This window comes from Felis catus, chromosome D2 (genome assembly GCF_018350175.1).
Source record: "Felis catus isolate Fca126 chromosome D2, F.catus_Fca126_mat1.0, whole genome shotgun sequence".
Taxonomy (NCBI): Eukaryota; Metazoa; Chordata; class Mammalia; order Carnivora; family Felidae; genus Felis; species Felis catus.
Window position 1 is genome coordinate 28,439,868 of NC_058378.1, and position 20,705 is coordinate 28,460,572.

Here is a 20,705-nt window from a genome sequence, read left to right on the forward strand (position 1 = left end):
GCCAATACAGAATCTGTCAATAAAATATGTTAAATTCTTCTTATAATCCTTCATACATATTATCCTATCTACAATACAAATACGGTCACATAATTTCTAGGTGACGAAACATCTAGGTCAGCTTGGAATAGTTCTGACTTAAGCCTTTTGTAGATCAGTGAATACCTGTACTTTTCTTATTTTAGCTTTTCTATTTTTTTATTTTATTTTTTAATGTTTTTTAAAAATTTTTAATGTTTATTTGTTATTTTGAGAGAGAGAGACAGAGAGTCGGCATGGAAAGACAGAGAGAGAGGGAGACACAGAATCTGAAGCAAGCTCCAGACTCTGAGCTGTTAGCACAGAGCCCAAAGCAGGGCTCGAACCCATGAACTGTGAGATCATGACCTGAGCCAAAGTCGGAAGTTTAACCGACTGAGCCACCCAGTTGCCCCTAATTTTTCTTTTTTTTTTTTAATTTAAATTCCAGTTAGTTAACATACAGTGTAATGTTAGTTTCAGGTGTAAAATGTAATGATCAACATTTCAATATGATACCTGGTGCTCATCACAAGTGCACTCCATAATCTCCATTCCTCTTTTTTTCTTTAATTTTTGTTTTAATGTTTATTTATATTTGAGAGAGAGAAAGAGAGAGAGAGAGAGAGAGAACAAGCCGGGGAGGGGCAGAGAGAGACAGAGACAGAATCTGAAGCAGGCTCCAGGCTCTGAGCTGTCAGCACTGAGCCCAACACAGGGCTCAAACTCAGGAGCATGAGATCATGAGTCAGACACCGTGAGAGCATGAGTTCATGACCTGAACCAGTCAGACGCTTAACTAACGCTTAAGATGAAAGTGATAAAGGAGGGCACCCAGGTGCCCTTCTACCACCTTCCCCCTTCAGGTAACCATCAGTTTATTCTGTATATTTAAGAGTCTTTTTCTTAGTTTGCCTCCCTCTCTCTTTTTTTACCCTTTGCTCATTTGTTTCTTAAATTCCACAGATGAGTGAAATCATATGGTACTTGTCTTTCTCTGACTGACTTAATTTGTTTAGCATATTACTCCCTAGGTCCATCCATGTTGTTGCAAATGGCAAAATTTCATTCCTTTTTATGGCTGATTGATATACGTATCTTATTTATCCATTTGTCAGTCAATGGACATTTGGGCTGCTTCCAAATCTTGGCTATTCTACATAATGCTGCTATAAACATAGGTGTGCATGTGTCCCTCTGAATTAGTATTTTTTGTATTCTTTAGGTAATGCCTAGTAATGTGATTGCTAAATTGTAAGGCAGCTCTAGTTTTAACTTTTTGAGGAAACACCCTACTGTTTTGCAGAGTGGCTGCACCAGTTTGCATTCCCTCCAATGGTACAAGAGGGTTCCCCTTTCTCTGCATCCTTGTCAACACCTATTGTTTCTTCTGTTGTTGATTTTAGCCACTCTGACACTGTGAGGTAATATCTCATTGTAGTTTTGATTTGTATTTCTCTGATGATCACTAATGCTGAGCATCTTTTCATGTGTCCATTGGCTATCTGTATATTTTCTTTGGAGAAATGTCTATTCATGTCTTCTGCCATTGTTTAGGTGTTGAGTTTTATAAGTTCTATTTATTTTGGATACTAACACTTTGGATATCTCATTCACAAATATCTTCTATCATGCCTTTTAATTTTTTTGATTGTTTCCTTCACTGTACAGGAGCTTTTTACTTTGATGTAGTCATGATGGTTTATTTTTCTTTTGTTTCCCTTTCCTCAGGAGTCATACCTAGAAAAAAGTTGGTATAGCCAATGTGAAAGAAGTTACTGCCTGTGTTCTTTTCTACAATAGAAATTTTGTTTGTTGGGAGTTTTTTTTAATATTGATTCAATTTCTTTGCTGGTTACTGGTTTGTTCAAGTTTTCTATTTCTTCCTGTTTCAGTTCTGGCAATTTATATGTTTCTAAGCATTTATCCATTGCTTCCATGTTGTCCAATTTGTTGGCATATAGTTTTTTATAATCTGTTTGTGTTTCTGAGTATTAGTTATTTTCCCTCTCTCATTTGTGATTCTATTTATTTAGGTTCTTCATATTTTTGATAAGACTAGCTAGAGGTTTATAAATTTATTGATTTTTTCAAAGAACCTGTTCCTGGTTTCATTATATGTTCTATTGTTTTGTTTTGTTTTTTAGTTTCTATATCATTTATAGATATATGCTGTAATTTGTATTATTTCCTTCCCTCTGCTGGTTTTAGGTTTCATTTGTTTTTCTTTTTCTAGACTCTTTAGGGTGTAAGGTTAGGTTATTTATTTGAGACATTTCTTGCTTCTTGAGGTAGCTCTGTATTTCTACACACTCCCCTCCTAGGACTGCTTTTGCTGCATCCCAAAGGTTTTAGACCATTGTGTTTTCATTTTCACTTGTTTCCATGTATTTTTTTTTATTTCCTCTTTGATTTCTTGGTTGACCCATTCATTATTTAGTGACATGTTGTTTAACCTCCATGTGTTTGTGGTCTTTCCAGATTTTTTCTTCTGGTTGACATCTAACATCATAGTGTATTGTTAGAAAAGGTTCATGGTATGATTTCAACGTTTTGTTGAGGCCTGTTTTGTGACATAATATGTGATCTATTTTGGAGAATGTCCCATGTGTACTTGAAAAGAATGTGTATTCTGCTGTTTTAGTATGGAATATTCTGAATATATCTGTTAAGTCCATCCAGTCCAGTGTGTTATTCAAAGTCACCATTTCCATGTTGGTTTTCTGTTTAGATGATCTGTCCATTGATGTAGGTGGAGTATTAAAGTCCCATACTATTATTGTGTTATTATAAATTAGTTCCTTTATTTTTGTTATTAACTGCTTTGTGCATTTGGGTGCTCTCATGTTGGGTGCATAAACATTTACAACTGTTATAGCTTCTTGCTGGATTGTCCCCTTTATTATTATATAGTGCCATTCTTAGTTACAATCTATGTTTTAAAGTCTATTTTGTTCAATACAATTATTGCTGCCCTGGCTTTCTTTTGATATCCATTTGCATGATAAAAGTTTCTACATCTCACTTTCAATCTATAGAAGTCTTTAGGTCTAAAATGAGTCTTTTGTATGCAGCATATAGCTGCATCTTGTTTTTATCCATTCTTACAGTCTATGTCTTTTGATTGGAGCATTTAATCCATTTATATTCAAAGTAATTATTGGGGCACCTGGGTGGCTCAGTCAGTTAAGTGTCTGACTCTTGATTTCAGCTCAGGTCATGATCTCATGGTCGTAACATCAAGTCCCCTGTAATGTTCTGTGTTGCACGTGGGGCCTGCTTAAGATTCTCTCTCACCCTTCTCCCTTTGCACCTCCCCCATTCATTCCCTCTTTCTCTCTTAAAAAAATTAACATAATTTAATTTAAATTAAAAAAACACAAAGTAAGTACTGACAGATATGTACTTATTGCCATTTTATTGTTTTGCTGTTGTTTAGAAATTTTCTCTGATCCTTTCTTGTCTTTCTCTTCTCTTCTCTGTGTCTTCTCTTTCATGTTTTGCTGATTTTCCTTAGTATATATTTGGATTATTTTCTCTTTATTCTTTTCAAGTTTTAGTGGTTTTTGATATATCATTACCATAAGGCTTATATATACAACTTTTTCTGTAAATAGCAGTCTATATGAAGTTGATGGTCATTCAAGTTTGAACAAATTCTTTTCTACAGTCCTCCCCATGTTTTAGGTGTATGTTATTATAGTCTTTATATTCTTTTTTTGTGTGAATTTCCTGACTGATTTTTACAGAAACATTCATTTTTACTGCTTTTGTATTTCCTGCCTCTATGCTGTAATTTTTGGTCTCTCCTTTCCACTTGGAGGGTCCTTTTCATATTTCTTGCAGGGCTAATTTAGTAGTCATGAACTCCCTTAGTTTTTGTTTGGGAAACTCTTTATCTCTCCTTCTATTCTGAAGTACAGCCTTGCTGGATAGAGTATTCTTGGCTGTAGATTTTTCTCATTCAGCACTTTGAATATATTATGCTACTCCCTTCTGGCTTGCCAAGTTTTGTTGAAAAATCTCCAGCTACTCTAATGGTTTTTCCCTTGTAAGTTAATGACTTCTTTTGTCTTGCTGCTTTCAAGATTTTTTATCAGTATATTTACAAATTTAATTACAATATGTCTTAATGTTCATCTGCTTTTTCTATTTTTATGGGAGTTCTCTGTGCCTCCTAGATCTGGATGTCTGTTTCCTTATCCAAATTAAGTAAGTTTTCAGCTATTATTTCATCAAATACATTTTTATTCCCCTTTGTCTATTTTGAGACTCCTATAATACAAATGTTATTCCATTTGATGAAGTCACTGAGTTTCCTAAGTCTTTTCTTGTGTTGCATAATTTTTCTTTGTCCCTTTTGTTCAAGTTCATTGCTTTCCATTATTTTGTCTTCTAGGTCATTAATTCATTCTTTTTTTTTTTTCATTCTTCTTTTTCTAGCCTGAATTGCATCAAGTGTGCTATAATCGTGCTTATTGTACTCTTCATCTCTGATTCATTCTTCTTTAACTCTTTAAATCTAGGTTAAGGGTACTGCTGATGTCTTCTATTCTTTTCCCAAGCACAGTGAGTATCCTTATGATTATTGTTTTAAATTCTTCATCAGACATGTTATTTATATCTGCTTCACTTAGTTCTCTGGCCATGGCCTTACCTTATTCTTTAATTTAGGATAAATTCCTCCATCTTTGCATTTTGTCTACATCTCTGCCTTCTTCTCTGTGTTAGAAAAGCCAGTTATGTCAAAGAAAAGAAAAGAAAAGAAAAGAAAAGAAAAGAAAAGAAAAGAAAAGAAAAGAAAAGAGATTTGGGGTTGTCTTTACCTCTTTGGAATTTTAATTCTAACCTGTCTCTAGTATTCAAAAAATCATTGCATAAAGATCATCCTAACTGCTTTACCTTATCATCATGACAAATAAGGCTGAAATTATTTCTAAAATGGATTTTCAAGGAAGAGGTAGAGGACTAATATGGAAGAAAAACCCTTTAACATCTCTTTGTTGGCTTAGCAAATCTTTATAATTCCCCAGGACAGGGAAATTAAACACAAGACTTACAAATGAGATAGGTCTCTGAATAACAAAAGCCAGTCCATTTAATTATTTAGTCACTAAACAAATACATAATGAGAACAAACAATGTACTTTCACATAAGACACCAAAAGAAGAAAATATTGAGCAAGTAAGAGGTCTGGAAATGCAAATTAGTCCCTGCATACAGCCAGGCCTGACTTACTTTAGCCATCACTCACTAAACTCTCTGATACCCTAATACCTCTCTAATACCCTCTCTAATAAAGTACCAATCTGAGTACTAACTTCACCAACAACCTTACATCACCTGAAGATTCTGTCCAGTAATATGTCCAAACTTAACAATATCAACATGATTTCAATCCACCCCGGGGGAAATATCCATGTCTGATGATTCTTAGAACTAAATCATGATGACAACTCACCTCCAACTTTGTTTTCACCAATTATAGAAAGACCACCATTAAAAAAAACTTCTCTTCTCAGAGCCTCCTCACTGTGCCCCATCCACATGAAGAATTCCTTAATTATGCTGTACATCAGAGAAGACAGACTAGACCTAACCAATCCTGAAGGATTGGAAATGTCTTAGACAGCAGAAATGTCTTAGAAAAATAGACATTTTTTTTTACTTCTAAGTTTTAAAAAAACAGAAGTTAAACTTTATCTAATTCTAAATGTTCTCTGGAGTATATTTTTTAATTAGTAAAAATCTTGTGGAATATATCTAGATGTGCATACAAATGAAGAGACTGTGATGAGAAAATTTTGTTTCTGAATATTCACACTGATTTTTAGAAGAGACCTATACTTTGCAAAATAAGGTCTTTTATAACAGGCAGTTCATCATATAAATCTAGTAGACGCTCAAAACTCATTTCATTGAATGCCAGAGAAGAAGTTTCTCCATTATAGGGAATATACAATATGCAATAATTTCATTCATTCTTTCATTAAAAACTACAATTTAGCTTTTTCTAAATGCCAAGTATTATATCTTGGGCTAGAGATAAAATAGTAAATAAAATAGATATGTGATCTACCTGCATAAAGCTTAAAGTAAGAGATACTAACCACAACAGATTTAAAATGTAAGGAGTGATGATGATTCCACAAAAGAGACTAAGGAAGACTGGTATTAGTGTATATCATGGGCTTCCCAAAGATGCTCACACCCTAATTCCCAGAACCTGTGAGCATGGTATCTTACATGGCAAAAGGAACCTGGTAAATGTAATTAAGGTTAAGAGCCATGAGATGGGATGACTCTCCTGGATAATCTGAGTGGGCCCTATCTAATCACATGAATCCTAAAAAGTGGAGAACATATCCTGGATGTGGTCAGAGAAGTAGATGTGAGGACAGAAACAGGGTCAGGGAAATGTGACATTGCTGGCTGTGAAGATAGACAAAGAGGCTGTGAACCAAGGACTATGGATGGCCTCTAGAAGCTGGAAAAGGCAAAGAAATGGATTCTCCAGAAAAGATTGGAGCACTCTAACACTTCCTTTTTTGGCCCAGTGAAACTTATGTCCGACTTTTGACCTATGGATGTAAAATAATTATTTCCATATATTATGGAAAACATTAGAACAATCATATATAATCACTAAAGTGTTAAGTGGTCAACTGTTTTACCTGTTATAGATCCATGTGGTTTCATTACCTACTAATTTCTTATTAATGTGACAAGACATTGAACTTACTAAACATAGAGCTTCAGTCAAAAAAACAAATGATCAAGACTTACTGATCTGTTTAAGAAAGTAAAGTCACCTAGATTCATACTGATTATGCAGATTGTGCCTAGGAAAACATAAGCTACATTCGTTTCCCCCTGCTGAACTTCTCTGTACCCAACAGACTAACAAAATTTGAAACCTTGAAGTTACATTCATATAAAAGATGCACAGATTATGAGTGTTCATCTTGCTTTAAATTTTTACGGTTATCTTTATTGTGTCTCAATAATTACCAAGCATTTTTTTTTATCAACAGCCCAATAGAAAAACTCCTAACTAATCTGAAAAGCAAACCAGGTCTACCAAATGAGACACAACATTCCTTAAACTGGAAAGTTGAGGACTTAAGTATAAGAGCCATCTAAAATCTTTTAAGCAAATTCTGAGAAAGGTATGAGTTCAGCTAATACCAGGAAAGTTCATTCCCTTTCGTTAAAGCAGATGAAACAGTTATAAAGAAGCGTCATTTCTGATATAAACTTGGAATAAAAATAAACCTAGAAACGTGTTCTGATAATATACCCCACAATTTTTCCAGATTGGTTCGTACTGTTTAATTCAAATATTAATTGGCTAGGTCAGATACTAGCATTAGGCCTAAAATTCTGTACTTTCATATGAAAAGGAACTATTACACTGCTTGTGCAGTACTTTTTCATAATACTACAAATTCATATTTTTTTATTAGTGGGTTTTACCTGCAATAGAAAGTTAATATACTGTGCATATAAATGGGTTTCTGATCATGTAGACCACCACTTCATAAATTTAGCTCCTCCTGCTCTGACTTCTACACCAACATTAGGGCAGATCGCCAGATATTACCCACACGTAATAAGTCTTTCATTCCCTGAAAAAAAAAATGCCCTCCTCAACAAGTATTTAACATTATATCCTAAGAGAAAGGAATATACAAGTATACTAAGATCACCCAAAGAACAGATTTCTCACCTCTGTGCCCTTCTTCCTTTCCCAGGTTTCTATTCTTACCATTAATCCTCCCCATATTTTCTCCACGGTTATTATTTAATAAATTAAATAAATATAAATTAACTGCTTTAGGCACATTGTCCATTTTAATTTTAAAAACTGAGAAGAAGCAAGTACTAAATTCAATATACCTGTAACCAAATGATAATCACTGAGCACCTGCTACCTGAAAGTCTCTGTGCTAAGGGCCAGGGAGAGAGTCCTCACTCTTTTGGAGCTCCTGTCCAGGAAAGGCACACAAATAAACACAGGAATGCCAACAGAGATGAGAGCTAAAAATGGTAAGTGCCAAGAGGGAAATGAATTTCAGGGGGTGTTTACTCTCCTTTGCCAGAAGAGGAGAAGAGGAAACATGGAGGAAGGAGGAAGGAAGAAAAAAACAGCCTCCATCAAGCATAAAGAGTAGTATGATCTAATCAATTAAATAAAAATTTTCTAAGTCTACTTTAAAAAAAAATTAAGATAATTTTCTGGACATGATTTTTTAAAAGGTACTTACCCCTAATTTTAATTATTTGCATATTATAAATGAAAAAGTTCCTTTCCACTTCATTCTTCTAACATAGAACTTACCTTGTCTTAAAACCAACATACCGAAGAGAAGGATATTAGTAAAATAAATAAATAGGTTATGTGTTCTTGAGAAATGGGCCTTGAAACTAACTATCAGAGTAAACCCTTGTTAAGAAAAAGAGCAGTAAGAAATATATATATATATATATATATATATATATATATATATATATATATATATATACATATATTTTTTTTCAGTGACTCACTTAACATATTTTATACCTGAAGTAAATATTTAAACACCTGTCTCCTCTACATGACAAAATTACTTTTCAGTAATAATCATTATTTTTATGATTTGTTCTTTAACTTTAAAGTAATTGACAAATTTTAAAAGAAGAACAAATTTCAGTTAGTGCTAAAATTCAATAAAGGATTTCACGTATGAACTTCACATGCATGAAATTTGCATTTACTTAATACAAATATTACCCCTAGCAATTCTGTTTTATTGTTATAATTTTAAATTTAAATAAAAATTCTGAGTGATAACATAAATATCAGAATTGAAGTGATTCTATTTCTAGTTCTTTTTCTTTATAATCATTGTGTCATCATTGTTTCTTTTGAATCTGCTGTTTAAATGCCTAAGGAATGTCATGGTTATTAAAGGATAATCATAAGATGTGCAATTTGAATCATTCATACATATCATTAAAAGTCAATTATAACCACAGTATTGTTTAGAACTTAAAAAAACAAAAGAATTTTGAGAAAAACACTTTATCACTTAACATTTAGAATTGCTAGAGTTTGGTGATAGCAAAAACCAGACCAGCTTTCAGTTTGTTTTATTATTGTTTACAAATATCTAGAGACAATGCACCTTCTTAATGATTTTACCCAGGGCAAAATGCTCTCATCACTTCACCTTTGGTATAAATAGTTTTTAACTCAAATAGTTTTTAACCCAAAGTTGAAGAGAGCCATAAAATCACTTATGTGGTATGTATTTATGATGTACAGGACCAGTTTCAGGGGCCTGTGACTGTACTCAGGGCCCCATACTCAGAAAGGAACCCCATGCTTGGCCTTTAATGCTTTGCTACCACAGTCTTGAAATGTTTAATAATTTTACCTTGGGATTTGTGTATATTAGTGATAGAGCATATGCCCTAGACTCACAAGCAGTTCTGCCTTTCGGGCACAAGTCCTTAGCCACCTGCTCTCCCACCCAACAATTACTGCCACCCTCCACTCCCAGTGGGGGCCTTAGCACAAGGCAAAGTGGGTCATGGTCATGGGGCAGGGCTAGAGACACCTGTGAGGGTCTCACAAGTACTATGTAACAGAGAACCTAACATTAAATAGCAAGTAAAAATCACCTTCTCAGGTCAATCAAGACTATGAGGGGATAAAAAGCTTTTTCCCTGATTTTAAACAAGGGTACTTGCATTTTCATTTTGCATCAAGCTCTACAATTATGTTGCCATCCCCAACTATGTATGTGGGTGACTGTGCATGTGTATCTGTTTGCTTTTGCATCTAAAAGAATAAAACAACTTTATATCTGAAAAGTTAATTTATCTATAATTTTATACTTTATAGATTAAAATAAACTTATATGCAATTTTATTTGTATATAAATATGAGAATAATTTTAATGGTTTATAGATCATGGGAGAAGGAAATCCGACACAATACTATCTTTTGAGTTTCTTATAATTGCTAAATTCCCTTAAAAACTCTTTAACTAGGGATGCCTGAGTGGCTCAGTCAATTAACCATCTGACTTCAGCTCAGGTCATGATCTCGCTGTCCATGAGTTTGAGCCCTGCATCGGGCTCTGTACTGACAGCTCAGAGCCTGGAGCCGGCTTCAGATTCTATGTCTCCCTCTCTCTGTTCTTCCCCTGCTCTCTCTCTCTCTCTCTCTCTAAAAAGTAAACAAACATTAGAAAAAAATATTTAATTAAAAATGTATTATATGCTTTCTGGGTTCATGCTTTTCTTATATAATTTTCTATTTCTTATGCTTTGTCGTAATTTTCCATAAAATTTTTTTAAATACTAGAAATTTAAAAAAGAGACATTATATGCCAAAATTGAAGACATTCTAGCTTCAGAAGCAGGACATGACATTACTAACATGTTCTTATTAACAAAGTCTGCTTTACAACTTCGATCTCTTGACAGGCAAGAGACTTGTGGTCAGGAGCCAAAGTTATCAAATATTAAGATATGAAGATACATCAAATGTGCAGAAGGAGCCTTAAAACTCATTAACTAATTTTAGCACATTTCAATTATTCACATAAATTACTTATACTGAACAATCCTAAATCTTCAACTTCATACCCCAAAGTCATATGATTTGTAACTAATAATTTTCAAAATGTACTCTCATAATTCTTGAACTATTCCATTTATAAAGAAGATGAACAAAATATTATATATATATTATATATATATATATATATATTATAAATCCTTCATTTTATTTAGCTCTATTACTTAAGGGGGCTTCATGATCAATATATGGTTGACAATGTCTTCAATGCTTTCTTGTTCATTTTAATTTTTTTTTTCAACGTTTATTTATTTTTGGGACAGAGAGAGACAGAGCATGAACGGGGGAGGGGCAGAGAGAGAGGGAGACACAGAATCGGAAACAGGCTCCAGGGTCTGAGCCATCAGCCCAGAGCCCGACGCGGGGCTCGAACACACGGACCGCGAGATCGTGACCTGGCTGAAGTCGGACGCTCAACCGACTGCGCCACCCAGGCGCCCCTCTTGTTCATTTTAAAAACAGCAATAATTTGAGTGTAAAAACTGGCATATGTACTCCATAGATGGATGTAGAAAAATACATATGAACTGAATATATCACATATGAATATATATGAAATGAAACCAAAAGGATCTTGAAACAAATACTTTTGCATTTGTCTAAATTTAGACAACATTTATAATATTCCTAAGAGGTAGGTCAAACTGCAAAAAATTATACAAGTATATCATTTGTGAAAAAGGTTAGGAGCCAAAGTGACAAACTACAGGCACTCTACACCTTCAAAACTGAACCCTGATTCCTGCAGCATTCACTTTATCTAATACTATCTAAATTCCAATTTTGTTATTCACCAATGTAATCCTGAACAACCTTCCCATTTTTTCATCTTCCTTTTAGTGATGTGCAACTCCAGTTTCTTTTCTCTAATCCTGACTCTCTTCTTCAACTAATATTTAAATACTTCCTCAAATAAAACAATTATATATCGTTGGATCTCATCCCTAGAAATTCCTATTTCAAAGCTGTTCTCTGTGAGTAGAACCCATTCAGAAAGCCAAACCATGTAAAATCATGTACTCATTTGTAAATTATTACATTTGTACACAGAAAGAACCTCAGGACATACCCATTGTAAGGAGTTGGTGGAAAACTAGTTACTTACATTGTTCATGTACTCTGAAAGCAGGTCCTGGAGAGCCTGACGAATGGCATTGCATTCTGCGATAATCCGTTCCCGATGGAAATCTCTTGTGCAGGAAGAGTCAGCCAACAGTGCAGCCCCACTGATAATGGCTTCAAGACGTTTTTCTAGTGATGGTCTTATTTCTTCCTCAGTCACTGTGAGTGGATCCAAGATAATTAAATTCTAAAGGAAGAACACATTTGGATGATTAGAACTCTATGGCATTCTGTTTTTAAGAAAAATAAATATTATTTCATTTTCTCATTTAGAATTCAGATGTGATAATAAAGAGAATTTTACTTCCATGCATAACTCAATGTAGCAATTATTATTCAAGTGAGTGACAAAAATTGTGCAATTATTAAAATCAAGTCTAGTGTCAGACAGACCAGTATCCAAATCTTGCCTTTCCCACTGACCTATAGTGTGAACCCAATCATGTGTCCTTCACACTCCGAACCTCACCTTTCTGATCTGTAAAACTAGAATATGAATGTGGCTTGTCTCATAAAACTATTGTAAAAATTATGACAAGACTTAATATAGTGCATGGCACATATTAACTATTATTTACAGTAGTCACCTTAATATTGAACTTCATTGTTTACATAATATTTTAACATATATCATCTCATCCTGACAACACTATAAAGAGTTGGGCAGTAAAGATACTGGTAACCACACACTTAAACTTGTGAGAAGTCAGGCTGAAGCTATCTTACTCAAGGTCATTAGGCAAATAAACAGTGAAGTTCAGATTAATATCCAAGTTGTATAATATTCAATATTCAATATTATTTTCATCATGCCTCACTGTAAATCATATACTCTAATTAGCCTCAACACTAACATATCAAAGAGAATTCTGAATTTAATTATTAATTTAAAAGTAAAACTCTGTCTTCCATTTGATCTATTGTAACTTCCAGCTATTTCCCACTACTGGAACCTGGCATGGTATTTTTAATGTTTCCATTAGATATAAGTCTTCAGGCAATAGAAGCCAAGATAATCTACAGCCTATGAAGAAAAGATGGAGGGTATGTGGCTCTAAAGTTTCTTTTATTAAAATATATAGAGGGGAATCTTTTCCAAGGTTTAAGCATAATGTGATAATTGGAGAAAGAACAAATATCAAATAAAAGCTCTCTGAAGAACCCTTAACATAAAATGAAATCATACAATGATCTTCAAGATGTGCATGCACATGTGAGTATACATACACACATACACAAACACACCCAATGGTCAGAGGGTCTAATCTTACATTATGTAAACACACAAACACACACACACACACACACACACACACACACACACACACACAGGTGTATGCATATTATGTGTATGTAATCTTACATTGATCCTTGTCCTATATTATGTTATGATGAATCATTGGGATATAACGTAGGATAAAATTTTTAAAACTACAAAGCTAGGGCCAAGCTAGGAAGAGAAAATTATAACAGAAAAGGAAACATTTCAAAACAATTAGAAAGAAAGAAAAATTAGTAGTCACCAGTGTTTGCACAGTATTGCTTTTCTTGATGATTCACATTTTGGATACCCCATGTATGCCCTTCATTTGTAACTGGAGATTGTGTCTGTCTCGTAGACTTGTTGTATATAATTCACTCTATAATGTTCACATATTATATAATATAAAATACAACTACAACATATCTTTTATAAAACTGGTTAAATGTCTTAAAATTATTCAGAAGAATTCTTCCTTTCATGATTCTATTCCATTCCTATTTTTCTATTGTGTTACTGAGTCTTTCCATTTTTCTCTTTCAGATGGACAAAAAATGAAAAAAAATTGAAAGGAAATTAATTTTACAAATACCAAATTTAACATTTTCTTTATCCATGCATATAATTGAAATAACCTCACCATAGGCTTGGCCATATGTCAAGGATTCATTTACATCTTAATCTACCTCCTTATTTCATTTGCAAATTTTGCCATGTCTTTCTTTGGCTTACTATTTTATTTTTTTAATATGAAATTTATTGTCAAATTGGTTTCCATACAACACCCAGTGCTCATCCCAACAGGTGCCCTCCTCAATACCCATCCCCCATCCTCCCCTGCCTCCCACACTCCATCAACCCTCAGTTTGTTCTCAGTTATTAAGAGTCTCTTATGTTTTGGCTCCCTCCCTCTCTAAATTTTTTCCTTCCCCTCCCCCATGGCCTTCTGTTAAGTTTCTCAGGATCCACATAAGAGTGAGAACATATGGTATCTGTCTTTCTCTGTGTGACTTATGTCACTTAGCATAACACTCTCCAGTTCCTTCCACATTGCTACAAAAGGCCATATTTCATTCTTTCTCACTGTCAAGTAGTTTTCCATTGTGTATATAAACCACAATTTCCTTATCCATTCATCAGTTGGTGGACATTTAGGCTCTTTCCATAATTTCGCTATTGTTGAAAGTGCTGCTATAAACATTGGGGTACAAGTGCCCCTATGCATCAGCACTCCTGTATCCCTTGGGTAAATTTCTAGCAGTGCTACTACTGGGTCATAGGGTAGATCTATTTTTAATTTTTTGAGGAACCTCCACACTGTTTTCCAGAGCGGCTGCACCAGTTTGCATTCCCACCAACAGTGCAAGAGGGTTCCCGTTTCTCCACATTCTCTCCAGCATCTATAGTCTCTAAATTTGTTCATTTTAGCCACTCTGACTGGCATGAGGTGGTATCTGAGAGTGGTTTTGATTTGTATTTCCCTGATGAGGAGCGACATGGAGCATCTTTTCATGTGCCTGTTGGCCATCTGGATGTCTTCTTTAGAGAAGTGTCTATTCATGTTTTCTGCCCATTTCTTCACTGGATTATTTGTTTTTCAGGTGTGGAGTTTTGTGAGCTCTTTATAGATTTTGGATACTATCTGGCTCACTGATTTAATACAAACAACCTATTCCAATGTTTTATAACAATTATTAAATCAATTAAAACCTTCTTGAAAATGTCCTTCCAGTGTGATATTGTCATTAAGAAAAGACACTGAGGACAACAGAATTGCTCTTTGCTTGATCAAATGCCATTAGAAGATGTGTTAGAAACAGTAAACATGTCTCTCCAGCTTATAATGATAGGTAAAATTGATTAAATTTCAAATGTGTTTACCTGTAATTATTGCTAGAAGAAACACAAACTTATATGGCTATGATTTCACATCGGAAAACATCCCTTCTTACAGGATTAAGTTCACTCTAGTTCCTCTCTACAAGACCATTCCTCAAACTATCCTACCTTTGGATTTTTACCTGCCTGACCTTTAAAGCCGGATTCTTTGATCTCATCCAAACTCAAACCATTGCTTGCTGCGCTATCTACTACCCACATGCAGTCCTCTTGATTCTGCTTAACTACTGTCCTCCTATTTACATCCCATAAAAATTTTCACTAACCTTGTCATCAAATCAATAAAAAGATGAGGTTTTTTTAATATAAATTGAATGTTCTATAAAGTAGAATGGATATTTGAGACCGACTGAAATAAAAAATCTCTCCTGAACATCAGTAAGATGATGAAATAGATTCTATATCTCACATCCCCATAGAAACTGATTTTAACAATGACCCATGAACTAGAATACATTTATCAAAGCCTCAGTATACAGCTGAGAGGTTCTAGCACCCTCATGGAGCAAAAATTCAAGCATTGAAGAGGATGAAAAAAACAAAAAACACTTTCACTTTAACCATATCAAGGTAGCACAGCTCAGGGCCAAGAGAGACTACCTTCACCTGCGATTTCTCTCACTGGAAAAAGTGAGCCCTCAGCTTCCCCAAACTTGTGAAAAGGCTGTCCAAGAGATACAAATTTATCTTTCTATATCAGAACATTGAAAGAATTGGGAAAGCTGAATAATCTAGGAATAGCTAAGAGCAGAGAAAAAAAGGCAAGAGCACAAAGCAACCAATACACGGATTTCAGCAAGTGGCAGATCCTACTAACTGGACTGGGACTCTAATAAGAACCTTTCCCACAAATCCAACAGGATCTCTACCTACAGATCCTATAACCAGCCAGAATTTACCACCAGCATTCCCTGCACCTCTTCCTGTCCTGTGGCCAACACTCCATGCTCCCCGGCAGACAATGCATGTAAGCTCCTACACACAGCACATAAATATCAGCATCCAGCTGGATCTGCTGGATTAGGAGAAGGTGTGTAACCTTGAAAACTTCAGGGAAATGCCCTAGGGGAGATAAATAGGAGGATCTCAGCACCCGGCCTGGCTTTGCAAAATCAAGATAAGGCACACAATCTAAGACTTCTCCCCCTGGAGAATAAGGAGGAATAAAGCAAGTGCATACATAGAAAGAGTCTGGAGACCCCAGTATCTCTGGCCTGGATGACTGGTGAAGCTTTTTCTTTCCTGAAGCCAGTAGTAAAGAAGTGACTCCTTCTTCAAATGTGAAGACAGAATGAAAGGTTTCAAGGAACATGAAAAATCAAGGAAATGTGATATAACCAAAGGAACAAAATAAAACTCCAGTAGTTGATCCCAAAGAAATGAAGATTTACTAATTGCCTAAAAAATAATTCAAAATAATCATCTTTAAAATCTCACCAAGATAAGAGAGAACACAAGTAGACAACTCAATGAAATCAGGAAAAAAATACGAACAAAATGGCAAGTTTGACCAAAAGACAGAAATCATAAAAAATAAACTAATAGAAACCCTGGAGCTGAATACATGACTGAACTGTAAATCCACAAAAAGGGTTACAGTCTGTAACCTGTTGTAGTCTGTAAGAGCAGACTACAGCATACAGAAGAAAGGATCAATGAATTCAAGGACAAATCATTTGAAATTACCTAGTCATAGGAACAAAAAGAAAAAAAAATATTTAAAAGAGTGAAGAAAGCTTATAAGTCTTATGGAATACCAACCAAAAAACAAAAATCAATATACACATTATGGGATTCCCAGAAGGAGCAGAGAAGAGAAAGTTTCAGAAATCTTATTTAAAGATATAATGACAAAAACTTTTCACAAATTGGGGAGGGAAATAAACATCCAGATCCATGAATCACAAAGAGCCCCAAGCAAATTGATTAAGCATAAAGAGATCTTCAAAGAGACATATTACAATGAAATTGTCAAAAGTCAAAGACAAAAGAGAATTTTGAAAGCAGCAAGAGAAAAGTGACCTACCTAATGTAAAGGAGCCCCCCTAAAACTACCATAACATTTCTCAGCAGAAATCTTGCTGGCCAGGAGAAAATGAAATGACATATTTAAAGGGCTGACAGTAAAAGGTGGTGACCACAAATATCATAACTGGCAAAGATGTTATTCAGAAATGAAGAAGAAAAAACACATTTCTGGACTAACAAAAGCTGAAGAAGATCATCACAAGTAGGCCCACAAGAGATGTTAAAGAGAGTTCAAATTGAAACAAAGGATGCTAATTAGTGACATGAAAACATACAAAAGTATCAAACTCACTGATTAAGATAAATATATAATTAAATCCAGAATACTCTAAAATTTTAATGATGGTGGATAAATCACTTATAACTCTAGTATAAGGGTTAAAAAACAAAAGTATTAAGAATAACTACAGCTACAAAAATTTGCTAATGAACACACAACATAAAAGGACGTAATGTGTAACATGAATAACAAAAAAAATGTGAGGAAGAATGAAAGTATACGGTTTTTATAAGTAATCAAAGTTTTTGTCAGTTTAAAATAAACTGTTATTACTATAAAATGTGTTATGTAAGTCTCATGGTAACCATAAAAAATAATCCTGTAGTGGATACACAAAACATAAAGATACTACTACAAAAAAGAAACCACCAAATTACAAGAGAAGATGAGAAGGAAGACAGAAACAAAGGAACTGCAAAATAGAAAAAAAAAAATAGGCAATACTAAGTCCTTTCCTAACAATAATTACTTTAATCTTAAGTGAATTAAATTCTATAATAAAAAGACAAATAGTGGCTAAATAGATATTAAATTAAAAAAACAACTAAATGCTACATAAAAAACAACTATATGGGCATATATGCTTACATTAGCTTTTAGGTCACAGATAGGCTGAAAGTGAAATGTTGTAAAAGGATATTCCATGAAAATGATTATTTTAGTCTACTTCAGTGTATTCACTTTTTCAAATTTTCAAACGACCTTTCTTTTTTCTCTTTAATTTCTTCTCTTTTTCTTGAATGCAGAAAGAGAAAACCTATATTTTTACTTTCAATTTTTATTAAAAATACTTTTATTTAATTTTTTTACTATATTATTTGCTTTTATGTAACTTTTTTCAAATTCTACTTGAGTTCCATCATTTTATTTTAGTCTACTACAGTGTATTCACTTTGTCAAATTTTCAAATGAACTTTTTTCCTTTTTTCTTTTTGTTTCTTTTTCTTGGATGCAGAAAAAGAAAAAAATTCATTTTTATTTTTAATTTTGATTAAAATATTTTTAATTTTTTTCCACTATATAGTTTACTTTTATGTAATTTTTTTCAAATTCTATTTTACTCCATAATCTTATTTTAGCCTACTTCAGTGTACTCATTTTTTAAAATTCTCAAATGATTTCCTTCCCCCCCCCCTTTTTTCCTCTAATCTGTCAAACCACTTTCAACACCCAGACCAAAATACACCTAGGATCTAGCACCATTTATTCGATTTGTGTGTGTATGTGTTTTTAATTTTAATATTTTTTAAATTTTAATATGTTTAATTTTAATATATTTTTTAATTTTAATTTTTCTGCCTCATTAGTTCCATTTCTCTGTTCAAAATGACAAAACAAAGGAATTCACCCCAAAAGAAAGAACACAAAGAAACGACAGCCAGGGATTTAACCAACACAGATACAAGCAAGATGTCTGAACCAGAATTTAGAATAACGATAATAAGAAAACTAGCTGGAGTCAAAAATAGATTAGAATCCCTTTCTGCTGGGGCGCCTGGGTGGCGCAGTCGGTTAAGCGTCCGACTTCAGCCAGGTCACGATCTCACGGTCCGTGAGTTTGAGCCCCGCGGCGGGCTCTGGGCTGATGGCTCAGAGCCTGGAGCCTGTTTCCGATTCTGTGTCTCCCTCTCTGCCCCTCCCCCGTTCATGCTCTGTCTCTCTCTGTCCCAGAAATAAATAAACGTTGAAAAAAAAATTTTTTTTAATTAAAAAAAAGAATCCCTTTCTGCAGAGATAAAAGAAGTAAAAGCTAGTCAGGATGAAATTAAAAATGCTCTGAGCTGCAATCATGGACGGATGCTGCGGTGGCAAGAATGGATGAGGCAGAACAGAGTGGCAATAAATTCATATCTTTCAGTACTCACTCTAAATGTCAATGGAATCAATGCTCCAATCAAAAGATATAGGGTGACAGAATGGATAAGAAAACAAGATCCATCTATATGCTGTTTACAAGAGACCCACTTTAGACCTCAAGACACCTTCAGATTGAAATTAAGGGGACGGAGAACCATCTTTCATGCTAATGGTCAACAAAAGAACGCCAAAGTAGCCATACTTATATCAGACAATCTAGACTTTAAAACAAAGACTGTATCAAGAGATGCAGAAGGGCATTATATCATAATCAAGGGATCTATCCACCAAGAAGACCTAACAATTGTAAACATTTATGCGCCAAATGTGAGAGCACCCAAAGATAAAATTAATCATAAACATAAAGAACAGTAATACCATACCATAATCAATACTAATACAATAATAGTAGGAGATAGTAATACCATAATAGTAGTAATACCATAATGGTAGGAGACTTCAACACCACAAATCAACAAGGAAACAATGGCTTTGAATGACACATTGGGCCAGATGGACTTAACAGATATATTCAGAACATTTCATCCTAAAGCAGCAGAATATACATTCTTCTCCAGTGCACATGGAACGTTCTCCAGAACAGACCATATACTGGGACACAAACCAGCCCTAAGTAAGTACAAAAAGATTGAGAACACGGGGCGCCTGGGTGGCGCAGTCGGTTAAGCGTCCGACTTCAGCCAGGTCACGATCTCGCGGTCCGTGAGTTCGAGCCCCGCGTCGGGCTCTGGGCTGATGGCTCAGAGCCTGGAGCCTGTTTCTGATTCTGTGTCTCCCTCTCTCTCTGCCCCTCCCCCGTTCATGCTCTGTCTCTCTCTGTCCCAAAAATAAATTAAAAAAAAAAAAAAAAAAAAAACGTTGAAAAAAATTTAAAAAAAAAAAGAAAAAAAAATATTGAGAACATACCATGCATATTTTCAGACCACAATGCTATGAAACTCGAAATCAACCACAAGAGAAGATTTTGAAAGGTAAGAAATACTTGGAGACTGAAGAACATCCTACCAAAGAATGAATGGGCTAAAGAGGAAATTAAAAAGTATATGGAAGTCAATGGAAATGATAACACCACAACCTAAAAGCTCTGGGACGCAGCAAAGGCAGTCATAAGAGGAAAGTATATAGCAACAGGCCTTCCTAAAGAAGGAAGAAATATCTCAGATACACAACCTAACCTTATGCCTTAAGGAGCTGGAAAAAGAACAAGTAAAACCCAAAACCAGCAGAAGACAGGAAATAATAAAGATTAGAGCAGAAAATAATGCTATCGAAACAACAACAAAAAAAAAGAACAGATCAATGAAACCAGAAGCTGGTTCTTTGAAAGAATTAACAAAATTGATAAACCACTAGTCAGTTTGATCAGAAGAAAAAGGAAAGGACCCAAATAAATAAAATCAAGAATGAAAGAGGAGAGATCACAACCAACAAAACAGAAATAAAAACAATAATAAGAGAATATTATGAGCAATTCTATGCCAATAAAATGGGCAATCTGGAAGAAATGGACAAATTCCTAGAAACATATACACTACCAAAACTGAAACAGGAAGAAAAAAAAATTTAAAAGACCCATAACCAGTAA

The 20,705-nt window shown here is 34.4% G+C and overlaps 1 protein-coding gene across 4 annotated transcripts in view; it reads right to left on the minus strand.

Moving 5' to 3' along the window:
* CTNNA3 (catenin alpha 3) overlaps nt 1–20,705 on the minus strand; it is a 1,783,011-nt gene that overhangs the window by 1,219,850 nt on the left and 542,456 nt on the right. For all 4 annotated transcript variants that reach the window (XM_045040980.1, XM_023240490.2, XM_045040981.1 and 1 more), the window contains one exon: nt 11,758–11,961. In XM_045040980.1, the coding sequence (XP_044896915.1) occupies nt 11,758–11,961 (204 nt within the window). The remainder of the gene's footprint in view (nt 1–11,757; nt 11,962–20,705) is intronic.